Consider the following 20,563-nt stretch of genomic DNA (forward strand, 5'->3'; position numbering starts at 1 on the left):
TTTCACTGCTTTTTACTGTTTCGGGTGTTGGTTTTTAGAATGGTGAAACAAAACAGCTTAGGCAACTCAGGGTATGTCTACACTACCCTCCTATTTCGAAATAGGAGGGTAATGTAGGCATACCGCAATTGCAAATGAAGCCCGGGATTTGAATTTTTCGTGGAATGAGGAGTAACGGTAGTTCGAACTAGGAAGCCTAGTTCGAACTACCTAGTTCGTGCCGCGTGTAGCCGCACGGCACGGGGTTCGAACCAGCCGGGATTTAAAAATGGCGGTGCCCGGCTTATGCAAATGAAGCCCGGGAAATTCAAATCTCAGGCTTCATTTGCAATTGCGGTATGCCTACATTACCCCGCTAGTTCGAACTAGCGGGGTAGTGTAGACATACCCTAATTGGTTAGTCTTTGAATTCTAACTCAGATTCAAATTAATCTCTTTTCAGAAATTATTTCACAAGAAGCAAAAAACCATGAACAAGACATTTCTGTCCTTACAACTTTAATGGCATCTTCCTTCTGCCAGACCTTTTAATGACCCCATCAATAAGTCTGACATGAAATGTTGGAAGCTAGTTCTAGGTCTAAGTTCTGATTGACTCTCAAGCTTCTTAAAATGTCTGTCAGTTGCCCTCCACAACTCCACTAAAAATACCTTTAAATCACAGCTCTCACTCCCTTAGGAAACAGAAATTATCCAAGTGAGATCCCAGACAATAGAGTTCAGCATTCAGTATCCATAGATAGAGCCCTGTGAATCCATGGATAATCCTCTTTATATCTCTGGGTATCCACATTTGTGGATGTGGATATCCCCAACTCACTTTTTCAAATACAGATCAGATATAAAATTACATATCTATGCAGGGCTTCATCTAGAAATTCAAGAGAGATTCCAGAGACTATTTTTTACAAGACAAGAGGCAACTAGCAACTAGTTACTGGAATAGCAACTAGCAACTGAGATACGTTTCTGCTTGCTGGTTAGTTAACCTTTCTGTAGCAGGTTTAATGAGAGTTACTCTCTCCATTTAAGAATTGTGTATCTGAAACTCTTGTGCATTATCTTGTTTTCAGTTTTTTAGCCTGAAACTAATATAAAAATGTGCTAAATATTTGGTGGCACTTTGGAAGTTTGGGATGTGAATAAAGTAACATTTGAGTTCAAAACTTGCCTGCTATTGATAAATTAATGGTTTTAGTCTGTGCCTCAGAGCAGAAAAACTGAAGTAGTTATGAAAGATATTGAGCATTTGCAGAGCATATTACAGGCTTTTGTATTACAATAGTGAGATCAGAGCCCCTCTGAAGGCACTGTACAGACACAACAAGAGACACCTCAGGGCTTGATGAGCTCAGTATTTAGATTTTCTTATAATCAAAGGATGGGGGAAACAATTACAAGTTGGATCTCCCTGGTCTGGCACCCTCGGGACTTGACTGGTCCTGGATGGGGGATTTTGCTGGATCAGGGTAGGTCATATCTAGCCCCCCTGCTACCAGCTCCCCCAGTCCTGGAGTGGCCACCAGCCTCCTGGCCCACTCCCCCCATGCTGTCAGTCTTGCTGCCCTGTTAGTCCTCTTATCCCCTTCCCTGCTACCAATTAGTCTAGTGCCAGCCCAGCTCCCTGCATGCTGTGCTCCTGAACCTTCCAGGTAGTCCTGCTGCAGTTCACCATACTCCTGATCCCACCGGAAAGGCTCGCTGGGTCCTGCCAGAACACGGATGTTGCTGGATCAGGGAGTCCCAGTTGACAGAGGTTCAACCTGTATTATCTCCATTTTTTATAGCTGAGAAACTGAGGATATATGTTAAGTGATTTAATGAAGGCAACATGGGAAGTGGCTGATCTGAAAAGTGAATCTTGAATCCAAGTCCAGAGTCTTAAGCATAAAAATGTCCTTTATCTATTCAAAAACAGCGTTTATGCCATTTTTTAAGAAATACTGCATTAAAGCATATTACTACCAGTGGATCATGTTTCAGCTTTTAAATTAAAATGCTAAACAAAACCTTTCAAAAGGTAGTCATCACTTGGGCACTCTAGTTGCAAACTCGGAATATGATCTAGGCTATTACAGCCTTTTAATAACAACAAACATACCTTAAAAGGCACTGCATGAAAAGGGGAGTTATATTCTATAGGAAAAAGAATAAAGCTTACATCAGCATTTACTATATATCAGCATCTTCCCAAACTGTAGGTTATGACCCCATTTTAAAGAAATTGCCAGAGCTGGTGTTAGACCTATTTCCACCCTGGGAACCAGCGCTCAGGTTTTAGTTCCCTCCCATCCCCACACAACCACCTAGGGCAGAAGAACTTGAAAGACCTCAGGCTTCACCTTCCCCATGGAGGTGCAGTAGTTTTTGCTGTCATAAGTGGGTCACAATGCAATGAAATTTAAGAGCTCCTGCTATATAGTATAAACAATGAGAAGTCCTGTGGCACCTTATCGACTAACAGATTTATTGGAGCATAAGCTTTCATGGGCTAAGACCCACTTTGTCAGATGCATGTTAGAAGTGGGTCTTAGCCCATGAAAGCTTATGCTCCAATAAATCTGTCAGTCTATAAGGTGCCACAGGACTTCTCATTGTTTATGCAGATTCAGACTAACATGGTTACCCCTCCGATTCCTGCTATATAGTGTTGCTGAAGTATTAAAATGGTGGTGAGAATTAAAATACCTAACTTTTATCAAGTGCTTTAAATAACAGTCTTACTACACATTGAGGGTGTGTCTAGACAGTACCCTTCTGTTGGAATAAGCTACACAATTTGTGTTATGCAAATTGCATAGCTTATTCTGAGTCTAGGTCGAAAGAGCTTATTTTAAAATCTGGCATTGTGTAGACAGCGCCGAATTTCAAAATAAGGTACTACAGTATTCCAACAAATCCCTTAACCCTTATAGAATGAGAGTCACAGGAATTCCAGAATAGTGCGCCGGCTATTTTGAGAAATAGTGAGTTTAAAGATGTGGCATTGCTATTTCAAGATATTTCCAGTAACCCAAAATAGCTCCATAATCCATATGTATCCTGAGAACAGTGTATTTATCCAGGTAGAGTGTTTATTAAATAAGGCTAATGGGGGAGAAGGTATTATATATGAAAAAAGTTTGTGATAAAGTGGGCTTTCCCTGTCTTAGCAAGATGTTTGGGAATCAATTTGTTGCCATTAGAGTCAATGAGAACATTATTAACTTCTGTGGGAACAGCACTAGGCTCTCATTGTGTTAACTGAAATATACTAGCAAAAATATCTGTAGTTTATTTACAATTTACAGTATGCCTGACAAATCTAAAGCCTGAATAACTAAAGTGTAACACATACATCAGTTTAATGTCTGCTGGGCCTTATCCTGACTCAGTTACTTCAGTATATATGCCACTGATGTCAGAGTTACTCTGAATTTATACTGGTATAATGGAGATCAGAGTATCCTGCTTTTGTTTTCTTTCCATACTTTTGCAATGGGATTCAGCCTTTAAGGTCAGAGAGGCCATCATGATCACCTGACCTCCAGCACATCATAGGTGACAAAACGTTACCTCTTACCCAAATCTACTTGCGACAGGTCCATAATCTCTGGCTGAATTCCTGAAGTACTCAAATCTTGAACTGAAGACTACAAAGTCAGAGGATCCTCTACTTACTCTAGTTCAAACAGCATGTGCTCCATGAAAGATGCACCTGCTGCTAGCAAGCACATTGTATGAGGGATGTTATGTATTGTGAATTTTTGTCCTCCATTAAACTGATGTAGAGAACTGAATGCTACAATGTATCTTTTTTTTAAAAAAAGGTGAAAATTAGAGCTGTCAAGTGATTTTGAAAATTAATTTAATTGATTAAGTGGTTAATTGCACTATTAAAAATAATAGATTTAAATATTTTGGATATTTTGGATATTTTCAACATTTTCAAATACAGTAAAACTCCAGTAGTCCGGCATCAAAATGGCAAGAGCCTAGTGTGAGCGCTTCGGCAAAAAGTGAGTCACAAGAAAGCAGCAGCAGCTGCTGCACGGAGCTAAAAGTGTAAAAAAGGGTTTAATAAACTAACGCATTACAGTATACTGTATATACAATAAAAAGATTTAAAAACACTTTATATACAGTGTATAGTGTGTGTGTGTGTGTGTGTGTGTATATATATATAACCAGCTTATAGTACCTCCTGATAGTCCGGCATATCCAATAATATCCACCGCCTAGGTCCCAAAGGTTCTGGATTATCAGAAGTCTACTGTATATATATTTCAATGACAAATACAAAATACAAAGTGTACAGTGCTCAGTTTATATTTTTATTACAAATATCTGCATTGTAAAAAACCAAAAGAAATAGTATTCTACAGTTCACCCATTGCAATTACTGTAACACAATCTCTTTATTGTGAACACTGAATTTATAAATGTAGAATTATGTTTAAAAAAAAACACCACAACCCTAGCTTTAAAACAAAACAATGGAAAAGTTTAGCGCCTACAAGTCCACTCTGTCCTACTTGTTCAGCCAATCACTCATATAAGTTTGTTTATATTTGCAAGAGATAATGCTGCCCACTTCTTGTCTTGAATGTCACCTGAAAGCGAGAACAAGTGTTCGGATGGCACTGCTGTAGCTGCATCACAAGATATTTACATGACAAATTCACTAAAGATTTGATTGTCCCTACATGCATCAACCACCATTCCAGAGGACATGCATCCATGCTGATAATGGGTTCTGCTCAAAAACGATCCAAAGCAGTACAGACAAATACAAGTTCATTTTTGCCATGCGAGTCAGATGCCACCAGCAAAAGGCTGGTTTTCTTTTTTGATTGTTCAGGTTTTGAAGTTTCCACATCAGAATATTATTCTTTTAAGAATTTTGAAAGCATGCTGCACCCCTAGTTTCTCTCAGATTTTGGAAGGCACTTCAGATTCTTAAACCTTGGGTTGAGTGCTGTATCTATCTTTAGAAATCTCACACTGGCACCTCCTTTGTGTTTTGTCAAATCTGCAGCAAAAGTGTTCTTAAAATGAACAATATGTTCTGAGTCATCATACAAGACTGCTATAACAACATGAAATATACGACAGAAAGTGGATATAACTGAGCTGGAGACATACTTCCCCAAGGAGTTCAGTCACTAATTTAATTAACACTTTTTAAATGAGCATCATCAGCATGAAACATGTCCTCTGGAATGGTGGCTGAAGTATGATACAAATGTTTAGCATATCTAGCATGTAAAAATATCTTGAAATGACAGCTACAAAAATTCTATTCAAATGCCTGTTCTCACTTGCAGATGGCACCGTAAATAAGAAGCGGGCAGCATTAGCTCCTGCAGATGTAAACAAACCTCACAATTGGCTGAAAAAGAAGCAGGACTAAGTGCACTTGTAGGCTCTGAAGTTTTACATTATTTTTGAGTGCAGTTATATAACAAAAAAAAAATCTACATTTGTAAGTTGCACTTTCACGATAAAGAGATTGCACCACAGTATTTGCATTTTTAGAGTGTAATATTTGTAATAAATATAAAGTAAGCAATGTACATTTTGTACTCTGTGTTGTAACAAATCAATATATTTGAAAATAGAAAAAATCCAAATGTATTTGTAAAATGTCAAGTGATATTCTATTAACAGTGTGATTTAAAACTGTGATTAATCATCATTTTTTAAAATTGCAATTAACTTTGAGTTAACCAACATTCCCAGTACAAATCTGAACTAACTCTTGAGCCATATCCTGCCCGTGAGCTATCCTTCATCTGTACCCACTGATAGCCATAGGAGGGGCATGCTAAGCCAGGTCCTCATCTGATGTAAATCAACATAGCTCATGAATTGTACAGGGAGGGAAAAAGGCAAAAAGTCACAACTTCCATTTCAGAGCAGCTCATCAATTCGTTTGAGATGAGTATAAACAGCAATTTATTCTATCATTTATTATTCTTAATCTATGACAAATTATTGAAGTGTTCTCCAATTCAATGCAGTTATAAGTGGAAAATGCCTTCTGTGTTGGAAGCAATCCAAATCAATTGCTCCAATATTCTAATATGATTCAGCCGAGTCACATGACTGGATGTTGCTGTGTGTCTTCCACTTAGAAACATTCTAATCACTCCCCACTTGTAATTGCTCTCAAAATGTTACTCAGAGTTCTGGAGAAAATGGAGATCGTGGGAGCATTTTGAAACAAGAGGCAATGTGGCATCAGAAGTAGGGAATCTGGAGTCAGTCATGGTGGGCAGAAGGCACAGTGAGCTAATAAGGCTATTGGAAGATGAAAATAAGAATTTGGATAAGGTGAAAAAGATGGTTGGAAACTGATTAGAATAATGAAGATACTAATGATGACCATACCTTTCTAATGGTTTTCTTACTAACTTGAGGTTCAGTCACCTATCCTATGAGAAGCCACACAGGAGAAACAATAAAGCACCCTTTCAAAGTGTGGAAGAAAACCATCATGAAGGTGTCCCTAGGTTGTCTGACAGGTGGACGTTACTGTACTTGGAATAAGCAGGATGTTCAGTTTCTAGCATTCTTGTAAGTCTGAACCATCCATTTAGGATCCCTAGGCTGGGCTCTTGAGATTCCCCACCCCCAATTTTTTGGCCTCTTTGTAGCATGACTGATTTGGAATTTTGTTGGCCAGACTGTCCGTTCAATCAGCTGCCCCAGGAACATCCCATAAAAGGGGGCATTCCATTCTGGGACAGCAGACAGAAAAACAAAACTCCTAAGCTTATTAAGTTTGCAGATGATACCAAACTGGGTGGGGCTGCAACTTCTTTGGAGGATAGGGACATAATTCAAAATGACCTTAGCAAGTTAGAGAAATGGTCAGAGGTAAACAGGATGAAGTTTAATATAAAGAGAAATGCAAAGTGCTCCACTTAGGAAGGAACAATCAGTTCCATACATACAAGATGGGAAGCGACTGTCTAGGAAGGAGCATGGCGGAAAGGGATCTAGGGGTCATAGTGGACCACAAGTTGAATATGAGTCAACAGTGTGATGCTGTTGCAAAAAAAGCAAATATGATTCTAGGTTGTATCAACAGGTGTGTTGTAAGCAAAACTCGTGAAGTCATTCTGCCGCTCTACTCTGCACTAGTTAGGCCTCAGCTGGAGTACTGTGTCCAGTTCTGGGCGCCACATTTCAAGAAAGATGTGGAGAAATTGGAAAGGGTACAGAGAAGAGCGACAAGAATGATTAAAGGTCTAGAGAACATGACCTATGAAGCCAGGCTTCATGAACTGGGCTTGTTTAGTTTGGAAAAAAGAAGATTAAGGGGGGACATGATAGCGGTTTTCAAATATCTAAAAGGGTGTCACAAGGAGGAAGGAGAAAATTTGTTCCTCTTGGTTTCTGAGGACAGGACAAGGAGTAATGGGCTTAAAGTGCAGCAAGGGAAGTTTAGATTGGACATTAGGAAAAAATTCCTAACTGTCAGGGTGGTCAAATATTGGAATAAATTGCCAAAGGAGGTGGTGGAATCTCCCTCTCTGGAGATATTTAAGAACAGGTTAGATAGACATCTGTCAGGGATGGTGTAGACGGAGCTTGGTCCTGCCTTGAGGGCAGGGGGCTGGACTCGACCTCTCGAGGTCCCTTCCAGTCCTATGATTCTATGATAATCAGCCATGCCATAAAGTGGCCAAAAAATGTTTGGCACCAATCCTGCATATATCCAACACCTATGTAGAAATTCTAGATCATCAAGACAACATAGATAAAAGAATTGCGTCCTACTGACATTAGTTAAACTTTTCACTTCACCCTTAGAAATGCAGATGTGCAGTAATGATGCTTGGTCTATAGAAAGGGGCAATAAACGACTGAACTCCGCTAGTAAACTGGGATTGGCAGTAGTATGGAATTGGTGCCATCAGCTTTTGAGAAAGAGTGCATCCAATGGCTGATCAAGGAGAAGTGATGTAGTTGCTAAAACTTCCTTCCTCCACCTTATCAGGAACCACAAAGGGAGGGATGATAGTGGGAAGAGAGATGGGAGGGTGAAAGCACTGAAGGCATCAGGCAGTATTCTGTCATTCCACACAACCACTCCTAGGGTCAGGGCTGATAGGATGAGGCAGAGTGACTGCTTCAGGCGCAGTGACAGGAATTCGGGGCCTCAGAGCAGTATAGACACTGGGCCTCCTTCCACTCAGTCCACCTGACATTTGGGCGATGCTGTGCCTGCGCTGCTGGTATGTTCCCTCTTACTTTTGTCAGCCATGTGAGCAATACATTTTGTTATGTGCAGATGTGCACCATCAGTAGAAACAAAAAACCTAGACAATATATGTTTTAAACATTACTATAGGTAAAATTACTCCCGCTGGGACATGTTTTATATTTATAAAGTATTACATTTAATTGTAAGAGAAATAAAATGTATGATGTGCATAAGCGAATCAAAACACTAAAATAGCATACTTTCAAAAAATAAAATTGCTTTGCAGGAAGTATAATGTTGGGAGGTGAATGAGAGACATCCACAGGGCAGAGAGAGCAAGCACGGATATTTGAGAGATGCCTGACCTGTATCTGTAAGATGCTCACTGAAAGCTCTCTTGCTCTGTTCCTGGGCCCCTCCCATGCTATGCAGAGATGGAGTACAGAAGCAGGGAGACACCCTGTGACATCAGCATTCCCTTCCCTCAGTTCTGCATAGCTAGTGGGAAGGCCCCAGAAGCACTAACCTGCAGCAGGACAGAGGAACATTGGGGCGAAAGGTGCACCTGCCACCTTTTAGCTAGGAGCCATGTGAATCTCTTCTGCTCAGCTGGGTCTCTCTGGGCCCTTTGAAATAGTCCAAACTCCTGAGCAATTGCCCCCGTTGCAGCCCTTACACTCCCTCATTGTTGCACCTGGAATACTTAGATGCCCCCGTTCTCTCTCCTCTTCAAAGACAGCAATTCTGACAGTGGTGGAAGCTAAGAACCAGAACAGATAGCTCAGTGAAACATTAAACTTACAGAAATTGATTCAATGGTACTATAAACCTAAATAAGCATTGCAGTTTTGTAGCATTTACTATCCTAGGTTTAATAAAAATAAAATGCACCACTACTACCAATACAATGTACAAGCAACAAGACAGAAAAAAATTACCAAAAAGGGAAAAAAAGTGTGAGAAATCTAGCCTCCAAGACAAGCCTCATGAGGACTCATACACAGTTTTATGTCCGAACATTACCTTGTAGCTTCAGTAGACAAAACCTTTGAGGTGCTTAGCTGTACCACAGTTACTTTGCTCATAAACCCTTTTTTATACATGGCACAGTCTTTTTTTCATGTTTGACACTTTTATGTGCCCAGTGACACATTACTGCAGGCTGCAGCTTGGGCTATGGCTGCACAATACAGTAGATCTCAACAGCTTACAAGACACTAGAAAGCTTTTGGGGTTTACCTGGCTCTGTACAGTTCTTTTCTTCGTGTGTCACATTATGTGAGGCCATCAATCTTCTATTCCTCCATACTTCTGACAAAACATTTCTGTCTGTAATAGTGGATTCTTGTCCTATATTAAATGCAGAAGTGCCTGTCAGCATTGTGACCTCTGTACATCCATCCAACAAGAACACTGAGAAGTTAAGCTAGATGTTGTAATCTTCCGGTACACATATACACTCGTAAAATGCAATATACTGTTTCCTCAAAAAATTACATGCACACTTGTTTCAGCTAATTTATGTTTAACAGATTAAATCAATGTGTATCCAGTCAGCACTAGAACATTTTGGCAACTATATTAGTCCAGACTTTGTCAGTGAGCTGTTGAGACAGAAAGATGTAAATAAACAATCAGATCCTTCATGTATTAATGGGGCAAAATTCCCATTGAAATCAATGGACTTTTCACCCAAGCAAGTCTTGCAGGATCAGGATACCTTACATTTACCAATCTCAATACAGCATGTAAGCATGTAAAACTCTGTGTTAGCTCCAAAGTGTGTACCTACCACCAAGCTGGTGTAATAAAAGATATTACCTCAACTACTTTTTCTCTCTGGGTATGTCTACACTTGCAGCCTATTTCGTAATAGGGCTGCAAATGTAGGCATTCAGAATTGCAAATCAAGCCCAGGATTTAAATATCCTGCGCTTGATTTGCATCTTCCAGTGCCTCTGAGAAGCTGGGTGTGGCAGTACTGCACTTTTCCTGTTTCTGGTGCCAACTTTGCTAGGCAAATCTTCAGAAAGGACCACTACCTCAAATCCTATTTGTGGTTAACTGTCCCTTCTATATAGTCTCTGCCCTGGTTACTTATCTTCTCTCTCAGGCCTCTCTGCCTGAAAAGCGTTTTGTTTGTTGTTGTCTCTCAGCTTGCCTTCTTCAGGCACTTCCCAAAGAGGAACTCCAGGGTCTCCTCCCCTCTACTGAGCTCTCCACTCTATCCAGGGGCAGATGAGGATTTTGCGGGGCCCAGGGCAGCACAATTTCGCGGGGCCCCTCCTTTGACATGGCGCATGCGTGGTGGCACCACGGCACATGCGCGGGGCTTCTTGAAGCCCGGGGTCCCCTCGCCCTGCCCTATATCTGCCACTGACTCTATCCAAGGCCTAGCTCCAGCTCTAAAATTTTGCTCCCCTGAAGGCAGACTGTGTGCACCTTCACCAGGGCATCAATTTCATCAATGACTTTTTTTTTCTTGTGGCTAGTACACTTCCAGATGCAACTGATCCTTCACCCAGGGCATCCACTGCACTTCCTCTCAGTGGCTCTCCACCACAGAGTGCAGTTGTCATACCATCTCCTTTGTTTCTCTTAGCTCAGTTACAGGTGTCCCAAAATTAGAATCAGCCTTCTCCAGGGCCTCTATATGCACTTTAACTTCAATCTATTTCCTCTCTGTGATAACAACCTTGTTTTCTAATTTCCACTGTTTCCTATTGCGCAGGCCTTTTGAATAGGTACATTATCCTCCACCATTAGTGCTACACCCCCTTTCCTTGGAACTACTGCTTTTGCACAGTGGGTTACCTCATTCTTTTTGCTCACCCTTCTTTTCCTCTTGTTGCCATGCATGTTTCTGTGAGGGCAATGACATTTTAAATGACCTACCACACTGGATGCAAAGCATACTATCACTGCCATAGCTTTGACAACTGACAGAGGGTATGTCAACAATACAGAGTTGTGTCAGAAAAACGGCCATTTTTCTGACAATACTTGAGGAATGGCCACATTGCAATTGCGTTCGTCCGCAAGAAAATCGAAAGAACAGAGGGGTTTTTCCGGCATTGGTAATCCTCATTCTACAAGGAAGTCTTTTTGTGAAAGAGCTCTTGTGCAAAAAGGCACATGTGGATGGGGAAGAGAGAGTTCTTTCAGAAGAAGAGGAAAAAGCACAAGTGCCCTGGTGGCCATTCCATCCATAGCAATCAGAGCTTACATGCAAGAGAGCGTCTATTCAGCCTGGATGCTCTCTTTCAAAAAAGCAGATCACGTTTTTTTATGCACTTTTGTAGTGTGCATGCTCTCTTTTGGAAGAAGCCTGTAGTCTAGACATAGGCTTAGTGTCCCTCAAGGCCCTTTCAGTCCTCATGCCCTGTTGCCCAGAGTCACTCTTGCTATCAAAGTTTATATAGGGCAAGAGTGGGCAAAAGGGCCTCCGTGGGCCAGATCTAGCATGCCAAGCAGATTGATTTGGCCCACGGAGGCCCTGCTGTTCCCCCTCCCCCAAGCCAATCAGGTCCTAGGGATTGGGAGCGCAAGGCACTTAGAGTCAACCCTGACGGTTGACTCTAAGCACCACGTGCCAGACAGCAGGGAGCAAGAGTTTTCACACGTTCTCCTCCGCCCCAGGCCATTCAGGGCCTGAGAAAGGAAGGGGGGGGGGGGGGGAGAACATGAAGTCTTCTGCTGAGCTAGCAGTTGACTCTAAGCATGGCACTTCCTTGCAGGGCGGGGACAGGGAGCAAGAGACTTTGTGTGTTCCTCCTCCCCCAGTTCACTCACAGGCAACAAGCCCTCCTTAAATGTCTCATCTATCCACAATCATACCATCTCCTTAGCTAAGCCTCAGACCTACAGCCCACTAAATACTTCTTGTCTATCAAGGACCAATGGCCATTGCTGCTACTTTCCTACTGGCAAAGCCTCTGAAGGCCTTTGGGCAAAGTGAGGGAGGGGAATGGCTCAGCTCCCCCGGAATAGGCGAGGCCAAGGGCAGGAGGAGTGGAGCAGAGGGCACCCAGCCATCAGTGCTGGGCGCTCCCGCCACTCCAACCCTTAGTGTGGCCTGCAAAGCACAGTTCAGCACTCCAGCAGTGGTTTAAAGAGCCCCTTGGGCCCCTCCCCATCAGTTGCCCTGCCTGCAGGATCCATAACAGGCACTACTACTGCTCCTATAGCCAGGTTAGTGGCTGTTTTAGAGCCAATTGTACCTCCTACCATTCTCTATGAGTCTCACTAAGCTGCTGAAGCAACACCCAGATATGTTTTACAAAGCCAGACCTCTCCAGAAACAGGTGTATGAATTTTGGCATCTACATCCATCATGGCTGATGAACTCCTTGCTGCCCTTCAGCTAGCATGTGCGGAGTTTCAGAAGAACTGTGCTACTGCCAGGCTAAAACTCTTTTCAATTCCTCCTTTTGGCTTCTCATTTCAGAGGCTGGTCTGAAAGGTCCCACTTCCATGATCCAGTGGTGATGGGGACACTCACCTCTTAAGTGCTTCCTTGTAAGCGAGTGCAGTACTGATTTTTTTTTCCTGCTCCTGGCATCCCATATAAGTTGCCAACTTCACTAGTCAGGTCTTCAGTGGCTCAGACATAAAGTCAAGTCACAGACAAAAATAGATGAACCCCTTCCAGGATAACATGTTGAACTCTTTGCTATCTGCCTTCACCAGAGTTTTCAACCCCATTTCTGAGTCCTTTAAACCCCAATCTTTACTCAGGCTTCTAAAGAAGCCTTCTCCCCTTGGGCTTAAGTCACTTTGCTAGTGGCCAGTGGGGAAACCTCAGTCCATTGACTACTCCAGATCCCAACCCAGGGACCATATAAACAGCAGCCATGTATGGCTACCTCCATTCACTGCTACTATTGCCTGGGACTTTTCCCATATTGCTTCTTTATCCTCTCTCTTAGCTTAGGCATGAAATTCTTAGACCCTCTTCCTCCTCACTGAATGCCAATGCCATTAGAAACCATCCTGAGATTCTTCCTTAAACTTCAGTGACCAGCAAGCAGCACCCTTTTTTAATCCTGTGGTCCCAGACAGAAACTGACATGCTCAGGCTCTGCTGTTCCTTTTATCTGAGTCTGCTGGATTCTGATTGGCTGCTTCTAAGCAACTTGACTAAGGACACCTGGTGGACTCATCTTTTCCTGGGGTGGGGTAGGATGTGGTTTGACCATATGCCCTCCAGTAGGGGGGCACAAAAGGCTTAGTATACCCCTTCACAAGTGGGCATTTTGCCCTAGTAAGAACTGAAAAAACTGGCTCTTAAGTTAGTTTGGTCAGTGCCATTGCCAAAATGTTCTACTGCTGCCACAATAAACTGGATGAACTGAGAACAGACAATCAGTGTTTATGTGATGAATCATTACAATTTAATCAGCTAAACACAGGACCTGACTCTGGTTAGTCAGGGTCTCTTCTCTGTGTATGGAGAGTTTACATAGCAACTTCTGCTCTGGATTCTCAGAGTGTTCTCTCTCAGGTCTTTCCGTCTGGAGATGATAGAGTGAACTTGTTAAGAGTTGGAATTAAAAATATAACTTATTATATTTTTCATGACCAAGATTTTGAGACAAAAAAATCAATTATGCAAAAGCTTATTTGCATCCAAAAACTTATAGCAAGATCACATTGCAATTAGTTATTTTCTCAGACTCAGATAGGTATACTAGATTGTTCAAAATGTGGGAAATAGTACTACATTTTTAAAATAGAATAATTTCCAAAACTCTGAAGCCAATAACACTCTACTAAAGTGCAGAGTTACTAACTTCTTATGCTAATGTCTTGTCGTCATCACAGATCAGTATCAAGTGTAATGTGCAACAGTTTGAATGGAAGGAATGTTATAAAGCATTATGACTTCCACTGAAGTTATTTTTAAATACAGATTGTAGTTCTCTAGCTTTAATTTAAGAGAATACAGGCCCTGCTCTGTTTGTGCAGGATTTTGATTGTCTTAAATTAAAGCTAGAGATATGATCTGTGTTTAAAAATTAGTTCCAATGGAAGTTTGTTAGCTACATCTGTGCACAGGTTGTAGAGCCTCATTGACTTCATCTGGTCTTCAGGTGAAGACCAATGTGCAGCTACTTACAGAATTGAGACTAAAAGTTACATTTTTAAAGCATAAACTGTGAACAGGAGCAAAATGAGCAAACAAAAGAGAATGAAATACATTCCAGGTTATAAGGAATAAATACAAGAGTTAACAATGTCCTAATTTCAATATACTTATACAAACATTGTAACAGATTAATTTATAATATATAAAATGTTTAAACAACATTAAACACACATTATTTGTCCTAAAATTAGTTCAATCTGGATGGTGTTCTGGCATAACTAAAGTGGTTTTAGATTATATCTAGACATCTAATACCTTATCTTGCTCTTTTAAAAATTCTAAGTGGTCAAGTGGCTAGGGAAACAAGGGGAAGTCACCACTGTGCAGCAGGCTCAGTAACAAAACTATTATATGTTTTTTTGCCACGCATGTCATGCCTGTGGCTGGGTTTCCTCATCTGTAAAATGAGCTTAATATTCATGCCCCTCAGAGGGATGAGTTTAAGCTTTGCAAAGTGTTTTGGGATCCCTGAATGAAAGGGTCTAGAGAAATTCAAAATTTTGTTACATATCATGGTTTGTGGAGAGGGGCCAGTCCTCTCATCCTCTTCTTAGCTGCTGCAAATCAAGTTGTTCAGTAAAAGGGAACCAACTCAGAAACTGTGAAATGCTCCCACCCGAGAACAGCAGCTAGATAAAAGGTGTGGTTATGTGAGCATTGTTTTGCTTTAAACCCATCGGGAATTAAGCATCATTACCGTCCTAGGCAAACTCACTCGCTTTGGGGGATGGGGACTGTTACTTCTTACTGACAGCTGGGGGAGGGGGGAATCAATCAAACCACTTGCCTCCGCGCTAAGGCCAATGGTGAACAGCTTAGTGCCGCCTTCTAGTTAGGAACCGGGGACGCAGCCAGCCCATCCTTCCTGACCTACCTGCAGCCTCCCCCTTTGCAAACGGCTATTGCCGGAGTTAATAAAAATACACACAAGGCAGGAGCTATGACACCCCCTGACAATGAGCTTGCAAACAGCTCGCCCCCAGCGCTAGCGCCCAGCCAGGCACTGCCCCTTGCCAGCCCCTAGCTCCCTGGCTGTCCAGTGGCTTGTGCTGCGTCTCCGCTCCCCGACCGGCCACCTACCTAGTTTGGAGAGCAGGCTGGACATGCACCACACAAAGAAGAGGATGGCGCAGATGAAGCCCAGCTGCTGCAGCAGCATCTCTCGCCTCTTGCGAACTTTCCGCAGCTTGAAGAGCATGGTGTGGGGGGCGGCGATCGGCCGCCCTTCCAGCCCCATGGGGACTCGCCTCGGCGCCAGCGGAGGGGGGCACGTGGGCGGGCAGAGGGCGAGGGAGCCCCAGGAGGCGAGTGGGGCTCACTCCGCGGCACCCGCTGCGCAGGGCTTCATCCCAAGCGGGCTGGACGTTGCACAGGGAAGGCAGCCCCGGGCGCTGGCAGCCGTGCCAGGCTGGGGGAGAGGCGCAGGTGGGAGGCGAGCCAGGCGGGGGCAGCCCGCAGGCGGGGTCTCTGGCGCTGTCAAGGCGAGGGCTGGGCGCGGAGCCCCACGCGCACCATGGCTGGGCAGCAGCGCCCGGACTCCTGGCCCCGCAGCGCGCCCGGCGCGGGTCTCCCCCTCGCTCCGGCAGGTGCGAAGGACGTGGCCCCCCCTCTGGCGGGCTCAGTGCAGCCGCCCGGCTCCTGCGGGCAGCCCGCGCAGCATCCTCCGGCCCGGCGTAAAGTTCATCCTCCGGCCGCGGCTGCGGGAGGCGGGCGGGCGGGCTCCTAGCCGGCGTGCGGCGGGCGCGGAGCTCAGGCTCTGCAGCCCCGCTCCCAGCCAGCAGAGCCTCCCCCTCGGGGTGACAGCCGCGCCCGTCCCTTCCCTGCCGCTCTCCCAGGCAACTTTCTGGCCGTGCCTCGAGTCCCCCGGGCAAAGCGCATGTGCCGGAGCCCCGGCTCCCTCGGCCCCTCCCGCCTCGCTCAGCCCTCCCCCCTGCGCCGGGGGATTAGCTGGCCAAATTAATCCGCTCCCCTAAATGGCGCAGGAATTATCCACCCGCCGGTTAGCACTTGGCATCGCCGGGCGCGCGGGGACGGGAGGCCCCGGGGAGCAGGCAGGAGCACGTGCCGCTGCGGAGCCAGCCTCTCTCGCGCCCCCCTGGCTCGGCCTTGCCCTTGCCAGGCGAGTACTGCAGCCGGGGCCAGGGGTCCGGGGGAAAGCCAAGCCGCCCTCAGCGCTGGGAGCAAGTCACAAGCGGAGGCTTCGTCCAGGGACCAAACGCTCCCAGGCTGCGGAGGGGATAGACGGGGGACAGCGGACGGGGCATCTGGCTCACCTCTGGCACTGAAGGACATCGCTTAGCCAGGGACACTATTTCCCGTTCCAAGAACAGGTCACACTGTCTCTCTGCCAGTGCTGCCTCTGCTCTGAGACGGGCAGTTCTAATTCCCTACCTTGATTTCGCCATCATTAAGACAGCTGTCACACAGGCTTCATCCTAAATATATGACATGTGCTTTGCGATCCTCCAGTGAATGATACTATGCAAGGGAAAGGACCAAATTATTCTACACAGTGAAAACCAGATGAGGGATATGATTTGCATTATAGCTGTATGCACAGGAAAATTTGGTGGGAGCGGGATGCCTGTCTTCCTGAGGACCCTTTGAAAACCACAGTGTAAAGACTGAGCTGCATTTCTTTTTGTATCGGGCATTTTACATTTTCTTTATTACTATAAGTGATTTGCCATCCACAGAGCATAACATCATATTTGGAACAGCAAACTGAACTGAATACACCAAAATTGAATTCTTCTCCTTTTTAAATATTTTATCATCCAATTTCAGCTAACAGGAAACATCTTCTAAAATGATTAAGTAGTTTTTATGCATAATAATTATTTCCAACTGTATACAAATACAATAACTGAAATATGTCTCCCCAATCCCAAGGAGGTACAATGAAAGAAAAGGGCAAACAGCCATCAAAGACCAAGACAAGAGCATCAGGATTTAAGCTGCTCCTATTATCAACTCCAGAAGGAAGGATGTGTTCCGCAGATGCAGGACAGGCAGGACTGAAATCCCATTTTGAAAAAATTGCAGCCTGCATTACCTCAACTTTCAGGAAGTCCTGGAAGTCCAAACCAGACTTTTGAAGAGTGTTGTGTTGCTACTTGGATCCTGCTAATGCTGAAAGGCACTAGGGATGTAAGAGTTTAACCAGTTAACTGATAAGCTAATGTGCCAGCAACCAGCAAGGCCAAAGGGGCCAGGAGCCCACAGTGCCCGTAGCGTATAATTGTGTCACCAATTAAATTGTTATCAGTTACATGGTTACAATTTTTAACCATTTTTACATCCCTAAAAGGCACTGGGTGTTGATAGCAACAAGGAGTCCTGTAGCACCTTATAGACTAACAGATGTATTGGAGCATAAGCTTTCGTGGACAAAGACCCACTTTGTCAGTTGCATGTAGATAGTTCTTGTTAAAAAATCACCCATTATGAAAATAATCTCTGTCATCAAGAGCTACAAAGCAATCAAGTTACTATAAAAGAGGAACCTTCCTCCACTCTGGAGATCCATAACAAACTCAAGATACAGCATTTATCAGACAACCTCGAGCACAGACTTTAACTGCATGCAACCAAATCGCTTCATGTTTATGTTCAGTTCCAATACTATCACAGAACCATAGAAATGTAGGACTGGACAGGACTTCAGGAGGTCAATTACTACAGTCCCCTGCACCAAGGAAGAATTAAGTATTATCCAGATCATCCTTGACAGTAGCAACTGCTGGGGAGGGACACAAGGGGGGCACCTGCCACATGAACTGCCCCCCCATGACTCCTCCTTGCATCACTCATAGCCCAGGGGAGAGCTATCCCTAGGAGGATGCAGGGGCCTGAGACAACCCTCCATGCCCCACCTTTTCCCACCCTTACCCCACTCTTGCGTGTAAGCCTCTGCCCTTGTTCTGCTCCCTCCTTGCCACTTCCCTCCCCTGCTCTGTCCTGTCTCCACTCCACCCCTTCCTTCAAGCCTCCTCCCCTGAACAATGTTGCCTGGGGGACTTGTGGGATGCCTAGCACTGGCAGCAGGGCTCACCCCCCTCCCCATACACACACATCACTGTAGCCAGCAAGAAGTGAAGCAACCCAGCCCCACCCCACTCTGCTACACCAGCTCCCAGCCAGTTGCTCCACTTCCCTACCATCTGCACAAGCAATTCTTCCACTGCCACCAGGCTCCCCATGTCTCCCTTGGTCCCGCAGGGCCTCCTAAAGCACAAGGTCTGGCTGGGGGTCAGGAGGTGGCACATGACCCTTTGTTTCCCCACACACATACATGTTGTCTGACGAGCATGGTCTGTCCTCAGCTGCCATGCTCCTAGAGCAGACCCCACGACCCAGCTATGGCAGCCCCACAACAGCTGCAACAGCCTGGCCAACAAGACCCCAATCAGGGCCCAGTCTGCATCCGGCTGCAGTTTCCTGTCCTTGGCCCTGATCCTGGGGCAGGCCCTGCAGTCTGGCCCCCATCTGGCAGCAGGGAGAGTTGGCAGTGGCCCCTCTCCTCCTGCAGCACGGGCAGGGTAGGAGGCCATGATCTGGCTGCAGCGATCCTGGCCCAGCCCCTCGCCCAGCGACTGCTGCCCGGGTGCAGTAGCCCAGCCTTGGCCAGGTAATGTAATTCGGCCCCACGGCTCACCCACATACTCTACTTCCCACCCCCAGCACCTTGCCCTACCTCTTGCATGCTCCCACACTCCCCAACCCTCTGCCCTGAGCCCCTCATAAACCTCAACCCTGACTCCTGCACCCCAACATCCACAAACTGCATCCCCCAGCAACTGCAGAGACCCACTAAATAAAGTCTGTGAGTACCATGCTTCATTTATGCTATTATTAATCATTACGTCAATTGTCAATTATTATTATTAAGTGGAGATATTTAAGAGTAAGTTAGATAAATGTCTATCAGGGATGGTCTAGACAGTATTTGGTCCTGCCATGAGGGCAGGTGACTGGACTTGATGACCTCTCGAGGTCCCTTCCAGTCCTAGTATTCTATGATTCTATATGATTATGATATGATTCTATGAAATCATAGAGTTCATGATTCTAAGGAATGGGAGAAGGGAGAACAGTAAAATAGAGATGATGGATTTTAGTAAAGGCAGATTTTAGTAAACTCAAAGAGCTGATAGGTAAGGTCCTATGGGAAGCAAGATTAAGAGGAAAAACTACTGAAGAGAGTTGGCAGTTTTCAAAGGGACATTAAGGGCCCAAAAGCAAACTATTCTACTGTATAGGAAAGATAGAAAGTATGACAGGAGATCACGTTGGATCAACCAGGAGCTCTTACATGATCTAAAAATCAAAAAGGAGTCACATAAAAAGTGGAAACTAGGTCACATTACAAAGGATGAATATAAGCAAACAACACAGGTATGTAGGGCCAAGATTAGAAAGGCAAAGGCACAAAACAAGCTAAATCTAGCTAGAGACACAAAGGGTATGCACGAGGAATAACAGTTATTCCAAGAGAAGGGTTTTCTCTAGGAGTAATGCATCTACACGGGTCAACTTATTTTGCAATACTCTGAATCTAAAATGGCTGCCGTACGTGAATATGCTAATTAAGCTCGGGATATTTAAATCCCGTGCTTCATTAGCAATTTCGGTATACTCCATTTGCATCCCAAGTTGGAACTAGGGAGCAAGTGTAGACATACCCAATAATAGCTTCACCTGGATTTCAAAACAATCTATGTGCCATGAAAGCAACTGACTAATTCTCCTCAGAATTTGTTCCATAGTTAAATCCCACCAGAAGCACCAGAAAACTCAGACAGCAGTCTAATTGTAGCTCAGCTTTCAATGCATCTTCCAATTCCTGACAAGCTTGACATCCACCAACAGTACAATGCCCAGAGTTATTCTGAGGATCCTATTAAAAACATGAAATACACCCAGACTCTCAATGATCACATACATCTCAGATGATGTGGAGATTGCCTTGGGTGTTATATGTGTTATATTACATGACATTGTGGAATTATGAGTTTCAGATAGTTGCACAAGAACCATGGCTTTCTAAAAAGGCTTTTGATAAAAGCAGAAGTATGCAAGAAGGGAGATGTTTAATAATGTAAATGGCTGAAAGACATTTTATGACCATGTCACTCCTTGGCCAAGAAAGCAGTGGATAGCCTAAAGAACAAGAATCAGGGGCATCCTCATAGAGCCATCATATGCCTAGCTATAGCCAT

At 44.4% G+C, this 20,563-nt stretch overlaps 1 protein-coding gene across 2 annotated transcripts in view; it reads right to left on the bottom strand.

The window, feature by feature from the left end:
- Window positions 1–16,225, bottom strand: part of SLC24A4 (solute carrier family 24 member 4) — a 139,560-nt gene extending 123,335 nt beyond the window's left edge. The window contains exons 1-2 of one of the 2 annotated variants that reach the window (XM_006133660.4): window positions 15,423–16,225; window positions 9,434–9,544 (exon numbers count right to left, since the gene is read on the bottom strand). In XM_006133660.4, coding sequence (XP_006133722.2) covers window positions 9,434–9,544; window positions 15,423–15,579 — 268 coding nt within the window. In that variant the 5' untranslated portion in view covers window positions 15,580–16,225. Of the gene's footprint in view, window positions 1–9,433; window positions 9,545–12,695; window positions 13,253–15,422 lie in introns of those variants that run through there. The other variant, XM_075926689.1, reaches the window with a different exon arrangement.
- Between the last annotated feature and the right edge of the window lie 4,338 nt (window positions 16,226–20,563).

This window comes from Pelodiscus sinensis, chromosome 4 (assembly GCF_049634645.1).
Source record: "Pelodiscus sinensis isolate JC-2024 chromosome 4, ASM4963464v1, whole genome shotgun sequence".
Taxonomy (NCBI): domain Eukaryota; kingdom Metazoa; phylum Chordata; order Testudines; family Trionychidae; genus Pelodiscus; species Pelodiscus sinensis.